Raw genomic sequence first — 20,556 nt, forward strand, 5'->3', positions numbered from 1 at the left:
TAGGAGCTAGTAATAACTATCTCAGCGCTGATCAATATTTTTGCCAGAGCAGATTCTACAGAGAGTGGGTTGAGCACAGCACAGCAGCCAACGGGTTGTGCCAACACTGTTACTATGGAGATTCCTTGATATGACAGGACTCAGAAGCTAAGTGACAGAAGCCTCTATGAACGGAAAATATCCAATGGAAATTCATGTTTCAACATGCCTTAAGTGTAATTGGATGTGCAGGCTTTTAGTGGGGGTTGTATTGACCAGTAGGCGTGCATGAACACAGTAGCATGAACACATCTGATCTATGTGGTTGTATTGGGATTAATATCTCTGGTCTGGCTTGTTTATGGCTCGTTGTGCATCAGGCATCCTGGGCGGTTGCTCGGGTTTGCTACCTTCCATAACAAACAGCCAACAAGTCTGACAGGAAAATAGTACAAATTCAAAATCTTATCTTGGCCAAGGCTGCAATACATCCCCGAACTCAACTAGGATTAAACATAATTTGTCGAGGTTCCAGAAGACGTATGACCATTTCCCCCCAGAGTCGCAAAACACATATAACAAATAGTCCCAATAGAAATCATTCTCATTCTAATTATCCTCTCCCGGAGCAGCTTCCTGTGATGAATACAAGGACGAGGCAGCCATTTCCATTGTCAACACCTTGTCTTCCAAATGGTCTCTCTGGTCTCTCTGCGCTGTGCTGCATGGTGGAGGGTTATTAGGTGTGTAGGGCTGTAGGTCTGGTACTGAGACAGTAGTATAGTATTTTTCTATATACAAGGTCTTTCGTGGTGCACTGTAGCTGCAGTCAACAGGAGAGAACTCAGCCCTCCCTCTCCATTTCTCTCTTTCTTTGTCAACTGCCAGGAAACTGTAGGCTGACAGATGTTGAGAGCGAGGGAGGAAAGGAGGAGGGATGAAAGCAAGAGCTATATGTGGAAAAAAATAAAGGAAAATGGGGTTTATAAAGAGATGGGTTGGGAGGGAGAGGAAGAAAGGGGGGGGGTGTCGCTGTGAGAAACAGAAGGGGAGGTGGTAGGGGAAGAGATGTATTACCCTATAAAAAGTGCATGTCTCTGATGCACAGCCATCAATTTGAATGACTCCTTCCCCCCGAGGGCCTGTTTTGGCATTCAGGAACCACGGCGAGGGCTCTTAGCTTGTCAAGCCCTCCCGCCTTCCTCCTGTCTCTGCAGCGCTGCAGTTCATTTGGAGTCTCCCTCCATGGAACAACTCTTATCATTAGAACCTGTGGCTCTGTGGCTGAGGGACAGACTGACTGCAGAGCGCCCATTACCTGACCATGTCCTGGGGCTCTCCCCTCCCCCTCATCTCCCCCTCCTCTCCCCAGGGCCAGCACATCACGTTACCTCACTGAAGCAGAAACAAAAGCTCTGTTAGGCATGAGGCACGTCACAGCTTTTAAGGGTGCTGGGCTATAGCACTGAGCGTGTCAGAGACTGAGACAGAGACTGAGATAGAGACAGAGACTGAGACTGAGACAGAGACAGAGACAGAAGGGCACTAGCAGTGAGGTGTTGGTGTGCCGTGTTCCCTCTAGCAGAAGCCATCCGGTTGATCATGTGATGCTGCCTGTCTGACCGACCATGGCAGCCAGCCATTTCTCAGGAATAAGAGAGGGAAAGCTCTAGCTTGCTGCTGCTGCTGTGGAGACCTTGAACAGCTCAGTGCAACCTCTCATTCCACACTCTGCCGGGATGCTTTTGTCTGTAGACAAACAGCACTGTCTTTGAATCCTCTCCTTACCCTGGGCAGAAAAATAACACTATTGATACATTTCTAGATTATAGTACATTCAATTGAAAATATGAATCCATCTGTATGGTTCAGCCATTGGAAACTAGTGTGGCACCAATGTACTGACACACAAACAAAGACATTTAGCTCCATCTCTCATATCTCATTTAGTTCCATCTGTGTTGCCCGTGGTAACGAGGCTGAGACGTGATTGTACAGTAAAGTGGCCCTAAAGGCCTCCCAGCAGTCACCCGTGACAGGTTCAAGTCCTAATGGGAGATTGCGATGGCCCCCACACCCATGGGAGTGACTCCCAACACCTGTTAAATGGAGCCAGCCCTGGTACATCCATCCATCCCACAGGCTGCAGCAGCCCACAAGTTGATCTGGGAGAGGGGATAGGGTTTCGGGCTGGGTCTGGAGGACAACCAATCAACTAAGGCATCACCACAAGGAGTTGATGGGATCAATGGATGTTAATGAACAAGGTTATCTGTGAATGTGTCTATGTGGGGGAGGAAGAATGATGTGTGTCTATGCAGTGTGTGTGTGTGTGTGTGTGTGTGTGTGTGTGTGTGTGTGTGTGTGTATTAATGTGTGTGCGTGTATTAGTGTTTGTGTGTGTATTAATTGGCTCCCGAGTGGCACAGTGTCTAAGGCACTGCATCTCAGTGCTAGAGGTGTCAGTACAGACCCTGGTTCGTTTCCAGGCTGTATCACAACCGGCCGCAATTGAGTCCCATAGGGTGGTGCATAATTGGCCCAGCGTCGTCCGGGTTAGGGTTTGGCCCGGGTCATTGTAAATAAGATTTTGTTCTTAACTGACTTGCCTAGCTAAATAAAGGTTAAATATAAAAAATAATAGTGTGTGTGTGTGTATTAATGAGTGTGTGTGTATTATGTGTGTGTGGGTTGGTGTTATTGTGTGTGTCAGAGTGAGACAGCAGGACAAAAGGACAGATACAGAGCAGTGTTGCCTGAATGAATTCTAACTTTAAATGAGAGCCACATTGTGTACATACATCCAGTTTCTGAATTATCTCATCAGTACAACTTTTTTTAAGGCAACTTTTACCTATTACTATTCCTAACTATGACCAGTGTTTCCATGTGTAACAACCCCTGTGTCTCCTCCTAGCCGACCAGGCCTGCTGAATGCCAGTGACGCAGGCTACCCGTGGCTGGCTGACTCCTGGCCTGCAACCAGCCTGCCTGTCAATAGTGGCTCCGGGGGACCCAACGACCTCAGTAATTTTGGCAGAGGAGGTGAGAGATCTGGGTCCTATACTAATATATATATGATCAACCGGATATATATATATATATATATATATATATATATATATATATATATATATATATATATATATAGAGAGAGAGAGAGAGAGAGAGAGAGAGAGAGAGAGAGAGAGAGAGAGAGAGAGAGAGAGAGAGAGAGAGAAAACACAAATATCCTTTGAAAAACAAATATCCTCACCTTGCCCCCAACACACCATATGTCCTGAAACATCTCCACACTTTTCTTTTTATAATTTTATAGAACTCAAATTCCACCGGGACAATAATGTCATTAACCTGGCGTACACAGAAAACACATGAATCAAAGTCCACTAGGTCAGACTGATTAATGATGTCCCTTAACAGCTCCACTGAGCCTGAATGAGGCTCCTCCCCATTTCTGTGTTTAATCAAATTCATTGTACAATTCCTCTTCCCGCCGACCACCAGGGTCTCCTCAGGAGCTACCTGTGAGAGTTCCTGTCTAAGACACCCAAACATAAGTCCCCTCTCCCTCCCTATGTCAGGCCAAAACCCCTGTTATTCATTTCTGCTTTTACTAGAAGCAGTCTACCCCTACACACCTCCTACCCCTACACACCTCGTACCCCTACACACCTCCTTTGAGCAGCAAATTGTTACATCCAGACCCGGTGGTCCCAGACCCAAAAAGGACTGTCACCCCTCTGCACTAACATTTCTTCCATGGCTCAGCAAAGAAAGAGACCAATAGCAAGGCTCAAAGATCACATGCCAGAAAAAAAATATGAATCTAAACTGCATCTATAAGTAGACCTTTACGCACTGTTGTGACCCACTTCCTCTACCTAAAACGTTCCCTGGGTGAGAGGAAACCATGCCTCTCATTTTTCATAGCATGCTGTACTGGACTTAAAACCTTTCCCAGATTGCAAGGAAAAGCAAGGAAAAGCTTTAAGATGAACCTTTTCCCTTATTGTTTCATTCAGGAACCTTGACTGTTCCCTCACCATGTACTTTGACCCCTCTGGCTGTCAGCTCTGGACCCATTAAGGAGGAGTCTGAAAAGAAAGCCTCCTCCTCCTCATCGTCCTCTTCCTCAGACTCACCTTCATCCTCTTCATCTCCATCTCCCATCTTGACCATCTGCACTCATCTTGACCATCTGCACTCCCCCCACCCCCAGCACCAGGCAAAGGTTTCTTGATGCCTTTGACCACCCCAGCCTCATCTACAACACCATCTACAACCTGACTAGACCCAGCCTCATCTACACCACCATCTATAACCTGACTAGACCCAGCCTCATCTACACCACCATCTATAACCTGACTAGACCCAGCCTCATCTACACCACCATCTATAACCTGACTAGACCCAGCCTCATCTACACCACCATCTATAACCTGACTAGACCCAGCCTCATCTACACCACCATCTATAACCTGACTAGACCCAGCCTCATCTACACCACCATCTATAACCTGACTAGACCCAGCCTCATCTACACCACCATCTATAACCTGACTAGACCCAGCCTCATCTACACCGCCATCTATAACCTGACTAGACCCAGCCTCATCTACACCACCATCTATAACCTGACTAGACCCAGCCTCATCTACACCACCATCTACAACCTGACTAGACCCAGCCTCATCTACACCACCATCTATAACCTGACTAGACCCAGCCTTATCTACACCACCATCTATAACCTGACTAGACCTAGCCTCATCTACACCACCATCCATAACCTGACTAGACCCAGCCTCATCTACACCACCATCTATAACCTGACTAGACCCAGCCTCATCTACACCACCATCTATAACCTGACTAGACCCAGCCTCATCTACACCACCATCTATAACCTGACTAGACCCAGCCTCATCTACACCACCATATATAACCTGACTAGACCCAGCCTTATCTACACCACCATCTATAACCTGACTAGACCCTTCCTCTGCTGCCTGTGTCTCGTGGCCCCCTCCACATTGACCTCGATTTCCCCCACTGGCGCTCACCTTGTCTGAGGCCTTTATGTGGGCACGCAAAGCTCTTCTGCCCCAAATCCCCACACTCAAAGCACTGCAGGCTATCTGTGCTGGCAAACCCTCCGTAGAGCCCCTCCCCATGTCTCACTTTAAAATGCACATTTAACTGTTGCTCATTGTGATTCAGAAACATGAACACTTGCCACCGGAACTAAACAAAATGCTCCGTAATAAACAGAGGCAGATTCACAACTACCACTCTTGTCAAAGGAGTTGAAAGTGGAGAAATTGGCAGCAACACATCCCTTACAAATATTACACTAGTAATTAGCCTGCCCACTAAATTTACTCTTTTCATGAACACAACCAGAGCTTTGTTCATTCTGGATGCAGAATGTATAATTCCAGCTCCTACCTGTTCACCGACCGAGAGCAGAACCTCCTCCACCTTAACTCCATTCTCAGGAACACACCTGAATCCATGCCGTAACGACAGCATCTCCTCCGCGATAGGCTGAGAAGCCATAGCACAAACCACACCGTTCAAACCCCAGGAAACTAAAACTCCATCCTTTTCCTCCCTAACTTTGAACAAAACCAGTGGGTACCGCTAAACTAACAGAAGAATTGAAAGAAAACACCAAGGAAAGAATCAAGAAAATTAGTAAGGACAGAGCCCTCCACACGGTCTCTAAACTACAAAACACTCCCAGCATGCACTGAGAAAGAGTGACAGGAGAGAGATACAGGAGAAATAAGAGAGAGGAGAGATAGAAGGGAGAGAGGAGAGATATATAATAGATAATAGGGAGAGGGAAGAGGTAGGGGAGAGAGAAGAGAGAGACGAGACAGAGGAGAGAGAGCGAAGAAAGAGAGGGGAGAGAGAAGCGAGAGAGGAGAGATAGTAGATATAGTATGAGATGATATATGCTGATCTGACTCCTCTACTGCTCTTCTGTACTGTACCCTAGCTCAGATGATTCATCATGTCCTCCTCTCACCTCCTAGCTACCAGCCCCACAAAGATGTAAACCTGTTTGCATATTGCATGAGTGTTTTTGGATATACATTTACATACCACATCAGAGGGAGGCTAGCGCGCTAGCAGCAGGGTATAGGCACTGTCACCGCTTGAGTAATGGCAAACAGTCCAGCGTAGTGTCATCAGCCATACCTCAGAAGATGAGGATGTGAGACAAGATGGAGGCAACGTAGGGAGGGGGGGGGGTGTAAGTGAGAAAGAAAGAGAGAGAGAGGGGAGGGGGAGAAGTATAGAGAGACAGAAACAGAGAGTACACAGTGGCAGAATACCTGACCACTGTGACTGACCTAAACTTAAGGAAAGCTTAGACTATGTACAGACTCAGTTAGCATAGCCTTGCTATTGAGAGAGGCCACCGTAGGCAGACCTGGCTGCTGCCCACAAAATGAGGTGGAAACTGAGCTGCACTTCCTAACCTCCTGCCCAATGTATGACCATATTAGAGACACATATTTCCCTCAGATTACACAGATCCACAAAGAATTCGAAAACAAACCCGATTTTGATAAACTCCCATATCTACTGGGTGAAATACCCAAGTATGACATTACTGCAGCAAGATTTCTGACCTGTTGCCACAAGAAAAGGGCAACCAGTAAAGAACAAACACCATTGTAAATACACCCCATATTGATGCTTATTTATTTTCTCTTTTGTACTTTAACCATTTGTACATCGTTACAACACTGTATATATATATATATTTTGAAACTTCTGTGAGTGTAATGTTTACTGTGAATTTTTATTGTTTATTTCACTTTTGTATATTATCTACCTAACCTGCTTTGGCAATGTTAACATATGTTTCCCATGCCAATAAAGCCCCTTGAATTGAATTTAGAAAGGGGAGAGAGAGAGAGAGAGAGAGAGAGAGAGAGAGAGAGAGAGAGAGAGAGAGAGAGAGAGAGAGAGAGAGAGAGAGAGAGAGAGAGAGAGAAAATAAAATGGGGTGGGAGGGAGAAAGAGCGTGAGAGGGCGAGGGGAGAGAGAGAGAGAGGAGTGAGGGAGAGAGAGAAAAATGGGGAGTGAGGGGGAGGGGGGGAGAGAGAGAGAGGAGCAAGAGAGAGAGAGAAAAATGGGGAGGGAGGGAGAAAGAGAGTGAGGGGGAGGGGGGAGAGAGAGAGAGAGGAGCGAGAGAGAGAGAGAAAAATGGGGAGAGAGAGAGGAGAGAGAGAGAGAGAGACAAATGGGGAGGGAGAAAGAGAATGAGGCGGAGGGGAGAGAGAGAGAGAGAAAGGGGGGATGTGAAAAGATGGTCCAGGGCAGCCGGTCGTGAAGGACAGGGCCAGCTTGACTGCAGACTCTTCTGCCGTGGCTCTACATCATCTCCCCTTCACTGGGCGCTCAAACCCTACAGTACTACTGAGGGGCTGGGCTCACTTACACACACACACACACACACACACACACACACACACACACACACACACACACACACACACACACACACACACACACACACACACACACACACACACACACACACACACACATGCAGAGTGGCACCATTATTCCTCATTGGCAGCAACAAAGGGAGGAGGGAGACAGGAAAACAGAGGGAAAGAAGCAGGCTCAGAAGAGAGGGAGAGAGATAGGGGAGAGAGAGATAGAGAGAGGGAGGGAGAGAGATAGGGGAGAGAGAGTTAGAGAGAGGGAGGGAGATAGAGAGAGGGAGGGAGAGAGATAGGGGAGAGAGAGTTAGAGAGAGGGAGGGAGAGAGAGAGAGGTTGGGGGTAGGGAGAGAGTGGGGGGGGGTTGAGAGAGAGAGAGAGAGAGGGAGGGAGATAGGGGAGAGAGAGATAGAGAGAGGGAGAGAGATAGGGGAGAGAGAGATAGAGAGAGGGAGGGAGAGAGAGAGAGTTTGGGGGTAGGGAGAGAGATAGGGGAGAGAGAGATAGAGAGAGGGAGGGAGAGAGATAGGGGAGAGAGAGTTAGAGAGAGGGAGGGAGAGAGATAGGGGAGAGAGAGTTAGAGAGAGGGAGGGAGATAGAGAGAGGGAGGGAGAGAGATAGGGGAGAGAGAGTTAGAGAGAGGGAGGGAGAGAGAGAGAGGTTGGGGGTAGGGAGAGAGTGGGGGGGGTTGAGAGAGAGAGAGAGAGGGAGGGAGATAGGGGAGAGAGAGATAGAGAGAGGGAGAGAGATAGGGGAGAGAGAGATAGAGAGAGGGAGTGAGAGAGAGAGAGGTTGGGGGTAGGGAGAGAGATAGGGGAGAGAGAGATAGAGAGAGGGAGTGAGGTGAGAGAGAGGTTGGGGGTAGGGAGAGAGTGGGGGGGGGGGGGGGGGGGGTTGAGAGAGAGAGAGGCCCAAGGTTGTGAATTCAGCCACTGGAATTAGAATGCATGAATAAGTGGGGATGGATTTTTCAATGAGATGAATATGTTAAAATGGATGTTAAGAGCTGAGTTGATGTCAAAGCGTTGAGATGCTCAGGGTAATTCCCTCACACCCCTGGGACTGTTGCTGACTGAACCCAGGGTCACTCTGACCTGATTCATAGTTAGAAATAGACACCACTCCACTCCTAATCTATCTTGAAGAGCAGCCTTGTTCATCGATGACTCTAAACATCACTTTACCTTTCTATTTTCTATTCAAATACAATTACAGTTGATGTTCACACAGTATTTGTCATTGAAGCCCACACCACAGTCTTCTAAACTGACCTGTATTCTCTCTCCCTGTGTCTCCTCCAGACACCAGTAGTAATGGGGATAAGAGCGGCACCATGCTGTCTGACGGAGCCATCTATAGCAGTATAGACTTCACCACCAAGGCTAACTACAACAGCCCCAGCCAGGGCTCCCAGGGAGCCACCCCCTATGCCACCACACAGATCCTCCACTCCAGTAGCATCCATGAGCTGGCCGTGGACCTCCCCGAGGCCCAGTGGAAGGCCTCCATCCAGGCCAAACAGGAGATGGCCAACCTGGGGTACTCCCTGCCTGACAAGAACTCCTGCAACAACAGTGAGTGGGATTGTGTGTGTGTGTGTGTGTGTGTGTGTGTGTGTGTGTGTGTGTGTGTGTGTGTGTGTGTGTGTGTGTGTGTGTGTGTGTGTGTTTGTGTGTTTGTGTGTTTGTGTGTGTGTGTGTGTGTGTGTGTGTGTGTGTGTGTTCTCTCAGACCCTGTCTCTCAGACTCTGTCTCTCAGACCCTGTCTCTTAGACCCTGTCTCTCAGACCCTCAGACCCTGTCTCTCAGACCCTGTCTCTCAGACCCTGTTTCTCAGACCCTGTCTCTCAGACCCTGTCTCTTAGACTGTCTCTTAGACCCTGTCTCTCATACCCTCAGACCCTGTTTCTCAGACCCTGTCTCTCAGACCCTGTCTCTTAGACCCTGTCTCTCGGACCCTCATACCCTGTCTCTAAGACCCTGTCTCTCAGACACTGTCTTTCAGACTCTGTCTCTCAGACCCTGTCTCTCAGACCCTCAGAGCCTGTCTTTCAGAACCTGTCTCTCAGACCCTCAGACCCTGTCTCTCAGACTCTCTATCAGAGAGTGTTGGGAGGAAGGAAGGAAGGAGTGTTTATGAGACTTCTCATATTTCCCTGCCATGTGAAATCCCAACTCAACTCAACACAGCCCTATGATACATGACAAGCCTTAACCATCATGGCCTCACTCCTCCTACTGTGAGTGTATGACCCCAGTACAAATCACTGCTGAGTCAGTATGGAGTGTTTCATATGATACCCCAGTTCACCCCTGTTTATAAGCCATGGGTTTACTGTGAACTGACAGTAGTTTGGACTTTAATACTCACAATCTGTCTCTGAAGCCCATTCCAGCTCCACTCCACCGCGACCGCCTGATTCTGTTTTAAGGACTCATTTCACCCTTGCTGCCATTCAGTCTTGGTCACTTTCCAAGGTTAAATAAACACCTGATGAATGGCCAGGGAGCTAGATTAAAGCATCCATTTTCTCCAGCTTTGGATTATGTTACTTCCCTCTCTCTGTTCTAACTAATTGCCTATCCTCTTTAACACAACTAATATTTAAGAAAATAATTCAACATAATTATAATGGATTTGATAGAGGACTTTTCTGAAAGCCTTGTGGAGATTCCTGCGTCAGGACTAATGAGTTTTCTGAGACTTTTTCTATATATTCATGGTCTCATTCTCTAGAGGTTTAAAGTAGATGTGTTATATTGTTTGTGCCCATAATGTAACTCAATCTCCGATCCTTTACCTTCTTGCATTATTTTAAAAGTAACATTTGATTGTATCTCAAAACAAAGTTACATTAAATAACCTGCTACAAGTGGATTTATCTCTCCCATCTCATGAATGGATAATCATTTGGCTTTCTTCCAAAATATTATTTTCCTCATATTTTTTGTTGTCAAAGTCAAAAACTTTAAACATATAAAACCCCCAAAAATGATGTGTCACAAACAAAGGCTAAATGTTTCACTGAGTGAATGTGACCGTGAGTGGGTGGTGGGTGGGTGAGTGAGAAAGTGGTTGAGTGAGTGAATAATGTGAGAGAGACAGAAAGAGAGAGAGAGAGAGAGAGAGAACAAATGTCAAGATGGCTGACAAGAAGCGGTGTGCATGAGTGGAGAATGTTCACTGCTTGCCTGCTGATCTAACTGCATGTTCTGCATGTGCTTCAGCCAATCACCTGATGCCACTGTATATTTTTACCCTTTAACCCCACTAGCACTCCTTTTCATTCCTGACTACCGATTGGCCGAGGGATTGTCTAATAGAATGCCACACAACCAATCACAAGATTTCAGCACCACCAGCTCTCACAACAGCTCAGACCGAAGTGGCAGCCTATCAGGTTGGTTTCTGATGTGGCAGGCAGGGATGTGACTGGTCTTCCTACTCTCTTCAACATTCTGGGATAACTCAATGACTGCCATTTAATCCACTGTATCAGTGATTGACTTGTTAATAGCTTTATTGATCTCTTTTGCATGTGCAAAACCCAACGTCTGCCTTTATGAACCCGCCCCTCCTCCTCACCACTGTTATTTTGCTCCCACTGCTAATACTCACAACTAATAAACGATGCATTTACAGGCCGGCGTTGATCGCTGACATCAACCACATTGTCAAATGTGCTGTCTAGATGATGTAATGTTATGTGCAGCAACGATCCTCTATTCACATGCAGTGAAGTGCTTTGTCCTCCAGATTAGATTAGAAACCAGCTCTAATCTTCCCTTTAAAGAGAGGAAGTGAGGATTTGTGCTATTAGAACAGGGCTCCAGGCATCCTAGCTGGGCTGACTCCATCACGGCTGGGCCTTGTAACAGGCTTTGTCTCTCACCAGGAGCTTGAGAGCAGATGAGAATTTGGGCAACGGGACTCCTTCAGACAGTTAGAGTGGTGCATTGTGAGACCACACACACACACACACACACACACACACACACACACACACACACACACACACACACACACACACAACACACACACACACACACACACACACACACACACACACACACACACACACACACACACACACACACACACACACACACCATCTGAGATGCTTGGCTGACTAAAATGGTGAGAATGTCTCCCATTTTCCCTCTTCTAATGGTTACTGACCACAGTAAAACCCATGTACTGAGAATTTTATAGGGCACAGAGGCAGCCCTCCTCTCTACCTCCCCTCCTCTCCTCTCCCCTACCCTCCTCTCTACCTCCTCTCCCCCCATCTCCTCTCCCCTCCTCTCCTCTCCCCTACCCTCCTCTCCTCTCCCCTACCCTCCTCTCTACCTCCCCTCCTCTCCCCTCCTCTCCTCTCCCCTACCCTCCTCTCTACCTCCTCTCCCCTCCTCTCCTCTCCCCTCCTCTCCTCTCCCCTACCCTCCTCTCCCCTCATCTCCTCTCCCCTCATCTCCCCTCCCCTCCTCTCCTCTCCCCTACCCTCCTCTCTACCTCCCCTCCTCTCCCCTCCTCTCCCCTACCCTCCTCTCTACTCCCCTCCTCTCCCCTCCTCTCCTCTCCCCTACCCTCCTCTCCCCTACCCTCCTCTCTACCTCCCCTCCTCTCCTCTCCCCTACCCTCTTCTCTACTCCCCTCCTCTCCCCTCCTCTCCTCTCCCCTACCCTCCTCTCTACCTGCTCTCCCCTCCTCTCCTCTCCCCTACCCTCCTCTCCCCTTCCCTCCTCTCCCCTACGTTCCTCTCTACCTCCCCTCCTCTCCTCTCCCCTCCCCTCCTCTCTGATCTCTAATCCAATGCAATGGCTGTCAGACATTAGGCTGGAGAGGAGAGGCAGTCTGGAGTGGTCATGTCTTCCACCTGACATAGACACAGGCATCCCATAGACCCCAGCCAGGTTAACAGTCAGTCACTCTGCTGGAGGTAGAGAGGAAGAGTTGGCACAGGAGAGGAATGACACCATTTTCAAAACAATCAGATATACACTACTGTTCAAAGGTTTGGGGTCACTTAGAAAGGTTTTTGAAAGAAAAGCAAATGTTTTGTCCATTAAAATAACATCAAATTGATCAGAAATACAGCGTAGACATTGTTAATGTTGTAAATGACTATTGTAGCTGGAAACGGATGATTTTTAATGGAATATCTACATAGACACATTACTCCTGTGTTCCAATGGCACGTTGTGTTAGCTAATCCAGGTTTATCATTTTAAAATGATTTTACAACATTAACAATGTTTACACTGTATTTCTGATCAATTTGATGTTATTTTAATGGACAAAACAGTTGTTTTTCTTTCAAAAACAAGAACATTTCTAAGTGACCCCAAACTATTGAACAATAGTGTGTATATTGAAGGAAGGAAGGAGAGAGAGAGAGATGCATTCTGTAGTGCTCATATGAGAAATGCAGATAGAGGCTCATTTTGCATCAACACAGAGAGGCCAGGGGGCAAGAAGCCCTTGATTATGTTAAACTAACATGTGTATTTCGTTTGATAGCCTCAGGGTATCTTCCCTTGAAATGTCAGGGATTTAGAGCATATTGGTCCTACTAATTAAATTGACCTGTATAGTTATTCAATTGGGACTGTACCTTTGCAGTTCCCCCTCCGTGGTAGACCTTAAGAAATAATATAATCCCAGAGATGTATTGTGTACTGTGAGGCATGCTATACACACTGGTTTGATAAGGGCCCTGGTTGAAGTGAAACAGCATCCTATTAAATATGCATGTATCTAGTTTATCTCCATCCATCTGTGGCTTATCTCTCTATGGGTTGTAATGTTTCTCTACGAGGTCTAAACCCTACAGGAATACACAGCATAGTTCTGACAGAATAACGTATTATAGGTAAAGAACTTCAATGGCCAGAGGTTGGATGGCAATGAAGGGAACTTTACTGCATTTCATGTTTTGAAGTCAACTAATGAAAAAGTAGACGTTTGAAAAGGAACGAAGTGAAAAGAGCAGCACAGTGCTTCGCTTCAAGGAGCTGGGGGAGGAAATAATGAACGTCTGAGATAGGAACCAGATGAAGAGGAGAGAGGAGGAGAGGAGAGGAGGGGAGGAGAGGAGGAGAGGAGGAAATAATGAACGTCTGAGATAGGAACCAGATGAAGAGGAGAGAGGAGGAGAGGAGAGGAGGAGAGGAGGAGAGGAGGAGAGCAGGAGAGGAGGAGAGGAGGAGAGGAGGAGAGGAGGAGAAGAGGAGAGGAGGAGAGCAGGAGAGGAGGAGAGCAGGAGAGGAGGAGAGGAGGAGAGGAGGAGAGGAGGAGATAGGAACCAGATGAAGAGGAACAGAAGTAGAGCAGCTTTCAGGGTAGCGTGGGTCTCCACTGGGGATGTGGGGGTGTTGATCATTAACATCTACACTACTGGAGAAGAGGAGAGGAGGAGAGGAGAGGAGGAGAGCAGGAGAGGAGGAGAGGAGGAGAGCAGGAGAGGAGGAGAGGAGGAGATAGGAACCAGATGAAGAGGAACAGAAGTAGAGCAGCTTTCAGGGTAGCGTGGGTCTCCACTGGGGATGTGGGGGTGTTGATCATTAACATCTACACTACTGGAGAAGAGGAGAGAGGAGGAGAGGAGAGGAGGAGAGCAGGAGAGGAGGAGAGGAGGAGAGGAGGAGAGGAGGAGAGGAGGAGAGGAGGAGAGCAGGAGAGGAGGAGGAGAGGAGGAGAGGAGGAGAGCAGGAGAGGAGGAGAGGAGGAGAGGAGGAGAGGAGGAGAGCAGGAGAGGAGGAGAGGAGGAGAGCAGGAGAGGAGGAGAGGAGGAGATAGGAACCAGATGAAGAGGAACAGAAGTAGAGCAGCTTTCAGGGTAGCGTGGGTCTCCACTGGGGATGTGGTGGTGTTGATCATTAACAACTACACTACTGGAGAAGAGGAGAGGAGGAGAGCAGGAGAGGAGGAGAGCAGGAGAGGAGGAGAGCAGGAGAGGAGGAGAGGAGGAGAGCAGGAGAGGAGGAGAGGAGGAGAGGAGGAGAGGAGGAGATAGGAACCAGATGAAGAGGAACAGAAGTAGAGCAGCTTTCAGGGTAGCGTGGGTCTCCACTGGGGATGTGGGGGTGTTGATCATTAACATCTACACTACTGGAGAAGAGGAGAGGAGGAGAGGAGAGGAGGAGAGCAGGAGAGGAGGAGAGGAGGAGAGGAGGAGAGGAGGAGAGCAGGAGAGGAGGAGAGGAGGAGAGCAGGAGAGGAGGAGAGGAGGAGAGCAGGAGAGGAGGAGAGCAGGAGAGGAGTGAGGAGGAGAAGAGGAGACAGGAGGAGAGGAGAGGAGGAGAGCAGGAGAGGAGGAGAGCAGGAGAGGAGGAGAGGAGGAGAGCAGGAGAGGAGGAGAGGAGGAGAGCAGGAGAGCAGGAGAGGAGTGAGGAGGAGAAGAGGAGAGGAGAGGAGAGAAGGAGAGGAGGAGAGCAGGAGAGGAGGAGAGGAGAGGAGGAGAGGAGGAGAGGAGGAGGAGAGGAGAGGAGAGGAGTGAGGAGGAGAGGAGGAGAGGAGAGGAGTGAGGAGGAGAGGAGGAGAGGAGGAGAGCAGGAGAGGAGGAGAGGAGGAGAGGAGAGGAGAGCAGGAGAGGAGGAGAGGAGGAGAGGAGGAGAGCAGGAGAGGAGTGAGGAGGAGAAGAGGAGAGGAGAGGAGAGCAGGAGAGGAGGAGGAGAGGACAGAGGAGGAGAGCAGGAGAGAATGAGAGAAGGAGAGGAGAGCAGGAGAGGAGAGGAGGAGAGGAGAGCAGGAGAGGAGGAGAGGAGGAGAGGAGTGAGGAGGAGAGGAGAGCAGGAGAGGAGAGGAGGAGAGGACAGAGGAGGAGAGGAGAGCAGGAGAGGAGAGGAGAGGAGAGGAGAGCAGGAGAGGAGTGAGGAGGAGAAGAGGAGAGGAGAGCAGGAGAGGAGGAGAGGAGGAGAGCAGGAGAGGAGGAGAGGAGGAGGAGAGCAGGAGAGGAGGAGAGCAGGAGAGGAGTGAGGAGGAGACAGGAGGAGAGGAGAGGAGGAGAGCAGGAGAGGAGGAGAGCAGGAGAGGAGTGAGGAGGAGAGCAGGAGAGGAGGAGAGGAGGAGAGCAGGAGAGGAGGAGAGGAGGAGAGCAGGAGAGGAGGAGAGGAGGAGAAGAGGAGAGGAGGAGAGCAGGAGAGGAGGAGAGCAGGAGAGGAGTGAGGAGGAGAAGAGGAGAGGAGAGCAGGAGAGGAGTGAGGAGGAGAAGAGGAGAGGAAGAGGAGAGCAGGAGAGGAGGAGAGGAGGAGAGGAGGAGAGGAGGAGAGGAGGAGAGCAGGAGAGGAGGAGAGGAGGAGAGGAGTGAGGAGGAGAAGAGGAGACAGGGAGGAGAGGAGGGAGGAGAGCAGGAGAGGAGGAGAGCAGGAGAGGAGGAGAGGAGGAGAGGAGGAGAGCAGGAGAGGAGGAGAGCAGGAGAGGACGTGAGGAGGAGAAGAGGAGAGGAGAGCAGGAGAGGAGGAGAGGACAGAGGAGGAGAGCAGGAGAGGATGAGAGAAGGAGAGGAGAGCAGGAGAGGAGAGGAGGAGAGGAGAGCAGGAGAGGAGTGAGGAGGAGAGGAGAGCAGGAGAGGAGAGGAGGAGAGAACAGAGGAGGAGAGGAGAGCAGGAGAGGGGAGGAGAGAGGAGGAGAGCAGGAGAGGAGGAGAGGAGGAGAGCAGGAGAGGAGGAGAGGAGGAGAGCAGGAGAGGAGGAGAGCAGGAGAGGAGTGAGGAGGAGAAGAGAGAGAGGAGAGCAGGAGAGGAGTGAGGAGGAGAAGAGGAGAGGAGAGGAGAGCAGGAGAGAGGAGAGCAGGAGAGGAGGAGAGGAGGAGAGGAGGAGAGGAGGAGGAGGAGGAGGGAGCAGGAGGGAGGAGAGGAGGAGAGCAGGAGAGGAGGAGAGCAGGAGGAGGAGAGGAGGAGAGCAGGAGAGGAGGAGCGAGGAGAGGAGTGAGGAGGAGAGAGGAGACAGGAGGAGAGGAGAGGAGGAGAGCAGGAGAGGAGGAGAGCAGGAGAGGAGGAGAGGAGGAGAGCAGGAGAGGAGGAGAGGAGGAGAGCAGGAGAGGAGGAGAGCAGGAGAGGAGTGAGGAGGAGAAGAGGAGAGGAGAGCAGGAGAGGAGGAGAGGACAGAGGAGGAGAGCAGGAGAGGATGAGAGAAGGAGAGGAGAGCAGGAGAGGAGAGGAGGAGAGGAGAGCAGGAGAGGAGTGAGGAGGAGAGGAGAGCAGGAGAGGAGAGGAGGAGAGAACAGAGGAGGAGAGGAGAGCAGGAGAGGGGAGGAGAGAGGAGGAGAGCAGGAGAGGAGGAGAGGAGGAGAGCAGGAGAGAGGAGAGAGGAGGAGAGCAGGAGAGGAGGAGAGCAGGAGAGGAGTGAGGAGGAGAAGAGGAGAGGAGAGCAGGAGAGGAGGAGAGGACAGAGGAGGAGAGCAGGAGAGGATGAGAGAAGGAGAGGAGAGCAGGAGAGGAGAGGAGAATAGGAGAGCAGGAGAGGAGTGAGGAGGAGAGGAGAGCAGGAGAGGAGAGGAGGAGAGAACAGAGGAGGAGAGGAGAGCAGGAGAGGAGATGAGGAGAGGAGAGGAGAGAGGAGGAGAGCAGAAGAGGAGTGAGGAGGAGAGGTACTAGCTAGTGAGCTCCATGTTCCCTGTATTATCTCATTATGGAGCCCAGGAGAAGGGTTATGTTCTCACTGTTCTTAGAGTGGTGTCATCCATCCCTACTTCCCCCCTCTCCTCCAACTTTAGACTGCCCCACTCCTAATGAGCTTCATGGCTCAGGGCTGTAGGTGGCTCAGTTTTGATGATCTAGTCTGCTGCATCATCCACCCACATACCAAACACATTGGAATGATTTCACAAATAGGCACACTTGCTAGTTATCTGTCCATCAGGGTATTCCCCCATGTGTCCTATCTCATATAGACTTCCCTCTCTACTGTTATTATAAGCCCATAATACAGTGCTATTCAAGTATTCTAAGAAGGTACTTCCCTGAAAATCCAGTCTGATCTATTCTCTCAGTGCCATGTGTTTAAATCTGGATGTGGAGTTCTTTCTTCTGGACTCTCCTTTCTGAGGCTCTGCCTGTGTCTCTCACTCAGCGCTGAGGCACTAAATGAACACAGAGACAGTTCAAGACCTCCGCTTTGCCCCACAGTTATAGACTGGGAGGGAGCGCCCAAACCAGGCGGTATAAATACCCAGCTCCACATCTAAATATAGTGGTAGATCCTTTTGAAGACAGGCCCTGTGTTTGTCAGCGAGAAAATGGGTCTGCTGTGTACTTCCTGTGTAGTTTCTAGCCATCCTTCCCTCCATGGCACAGGCTCATTTACAGTATTGATGCCTGCTCCGGTGAGGAGGGAATTGGGTTGATTGAGCAATCACGCCAGATCACCATTTATTGGGAAAAGTTGAGTGTCGCCCAGAGGAACGATTAGGAAACCAAATTACTTTGACTATACTTCCTGCCTTGGGCTTACTGCTGTTATTTTATTACTCCCAGTCTTTATCAGACCATCCTCCTCCCAGTACTAACCTCTCTCTCATGTTCTGCTGCAACATTGTTGCAATCCAATCATTTTTGACAGGAACATTTCTGCCTGGTAACAGCTACAATTTTATAGGGAAAATGGTCAAATAACACAATTCTCCATTTACTGCTAGAGCAATATGCTGTATTTTCTCTGTCTCTGACCTCATCCTTACTGGATCATAGAGATTCATTTCCCCAAATATCCCTGAGTGTTGATGAAAGGTCTTTTTTGATGACATTTAGCTCATTTATAGCCATGTCCAAGTCTGGACAGTCTATTAGATTACATGGTGTTGCATGGCACAAAATGCAGGGTTCCCTGAAATGTAGCTTTTTTTGTGGCTCTGAGCAACGTGATTACAGGCCTTTGGCAGTGAGGCTTAACCAACAGATGCAAATGTACACAAGAGGCCTCCAGGGATGGTTTCCACTACCCTGTATGTGTGGCTGACAACGTCAACTGGGGAGTATTTTCTGGAATGAGGTGTCCGTTCTCTGACCTCAGACACACATACAATGCTCATAGAACACCTACACAAACACACACATGCTACAGATATGCTATGGTCACAGATACATCTTCAGATATGCTATGTTCACAGATACATCTTCAGATATGTTATGGTCACAGATACATCTTCAGATATGCTATGTTCACAGATACATCTTCAGATATGCTATGGTCACAGATACATCTTCAGATATGCTATGGTCACAGATACATCTTCAGATATGCTATGGTCACAGATACATCTTCAGATATGCTATGGTCACAGATACATCTTCAGATATGCTATGGTCACAGATACATCTTCAGATATGCTATGGCCACAGATACATCTTCAGATATGCTATGGTCACAGATACATCTTCAGAATGCTATGGTCACAGATACATCTTCAGATATGCTATGGTCACAGATACATCTTCAGATATGCTATGTTCACAGATACATCTTCAGATATGCTATGGTCACAGATACATCTTCAGATATGCTATGGTCACAGATACATCTTCAGATATGCTATGGTCACAGATACATCTTCAGATATGCTATGGTCACAGATACATCTTCAGATATGCTATGGTCACAGATACATCTTCAGATATGCTATGGTCACAGATACATCTTCAGATATGCTATGTTCACAGATACATCTTCAGATATGCTATGGTCACAGATACATCTTCAGATATGCTATGTTCACAGATACATCTTCAGATATGCTATGGTCACAGATACATCTTCAGATATGCTATGGTCACAGATACATCTTCAGATATGCTATGGTCACAGATACATCTTCAGATATGCTATGTTCACAGATACATCTTCAGATATGCTATGGTCACAGATACATCTTCAGATATGCTATGGTCACAGATACATCTTCAGATATGCTATGGTCACAGATACATCTTCAGATATGCTATGGTCACAGATACATCTTCAGATATGCTATGGTCACAGATACATCTTCAGATATGCTATGGTCACAGATACATCTTCAGATATGCTATGTTCACAGATACATCTTCAGATATGCTATGGTCACAGATACATCTTCAGATATGCTATGTTCACAGATACATCTTCAGATATGCTATGGTCACAGATACATCTTCAGATATGCTATGGTCACAGATACATCTTCAGATATGCTATGGTCACAGATACATCTTCAGATATGCTATGGTCACAGATACATCTTCAGATATGCTATGGTCACAGATACATCTTCAGATATGCTATGGCCACAGATACATCTTCAGATATGCTATGGTCACAGATACATCTTCAGAATGCTATGGTCACAGATACATCTTCAGATATGCTATGGTCACAGATACATCTTCAGATATGCTATGGTCACAGATACATCTTCAGATATGCTATGTTCACAGATACATCTTCAGATATGCTATGGTCACAGATACATCTTCAGATATGCTATGGTCACAGATACATCTTCAGATATGCTATGGTCACAGATACATCTTCAGATATGCTATGGTCACAGATACATCTTCAGATATGCTATGGTCACAGATACATCTTCAGATATTGCTATGGTCACAGATACATCTTCAGATATGCTATGTTCACAGATACATCTTCAGATATGCTATGGTCACAGATACATCTTCAGATATGCTATGGTCACAGATACATCTTCAGATATGCTATGGTCACAGATACATCTTCAGATATGTCAATACATCTTCAGATATGCTATGTTCACAGATACATCTTCAGATATGCTATGGTCACAGATACATCTTCAGATATGCTATGTTCACAGATACATCTTCAGATATGCTATGTTCACAGATACATCTTCAGATATGCTATGGTCACAGATACATCTTCAGATATGCTATGGTCACAGATACATCTTCAGATATGCTATGGTCACAGATACATCTTCAGATATGCTATGGTCACAGATACATCTTCAGATATGCTATGGTCACAGATACATCTTCAGAAATGCTATGGTCACAGATACATCTTCAGATATGCTATGGTCACAGATACATCTTCAGATATGCTATGGTCACAGATACATCTTCAGAAATGCTATGGTCACAGATACATCTTCA

At 48.0% G+C, this 20,556-nt stretch overlaps 1 protein-coding gene across 7 annotated transcripts in view; it reads left to right on the forward strand.

The window, feature by feature from the left end:
* LOC109904894 (roundabout homolog 2-like) overlaps window positions 1-20,556 on the forward strand; it is a 390,578-nt gene that overhangs the window by 338,337 nt on the left and 31,685 nt on the right. For 5 of the 7 annotated variants that reach the window (XM_031795440.1, XM_031795444.1, XM_031795443.1 and 2 more), the window contains 3 exons: window positions 2,897-3,024; window positions 8,750-9,022; window positions 10,723-10,848. In XM_031795440.1, the coding sequence (XP_031651300.1) occupies window positions 2,897-3,024; window positions 8,750-9,022; window positions 10,723-10,848 (527 nt within the window). The remainder of the gene's footprint in view (window positions 1-2,896; window positions 3,025-8,749; window positions 9,023-10,722; window positions 10,849-20,556) is intronic. The other 2 variants (XM_031795442.1, XM_031795446.1) reach the window with 1 other exon arrangement.

This window comes from Oncorhynchus kisutch, linkage group LG18 (assembly GCF_002021735.2).
Source record: "Oncorhynchus kisutch isolate 150728-3 linkage group LG18, Okis_V2, whole genome shotgun sequence".
Classification (NCBI taxonomy): domain Eukaryota; kingdom Metazoa; phylum Chordata; class Actinopteri; order Salmoniformes; family Salmonidae; genus Oncorhynchus; species Oncorhynchus kisutch.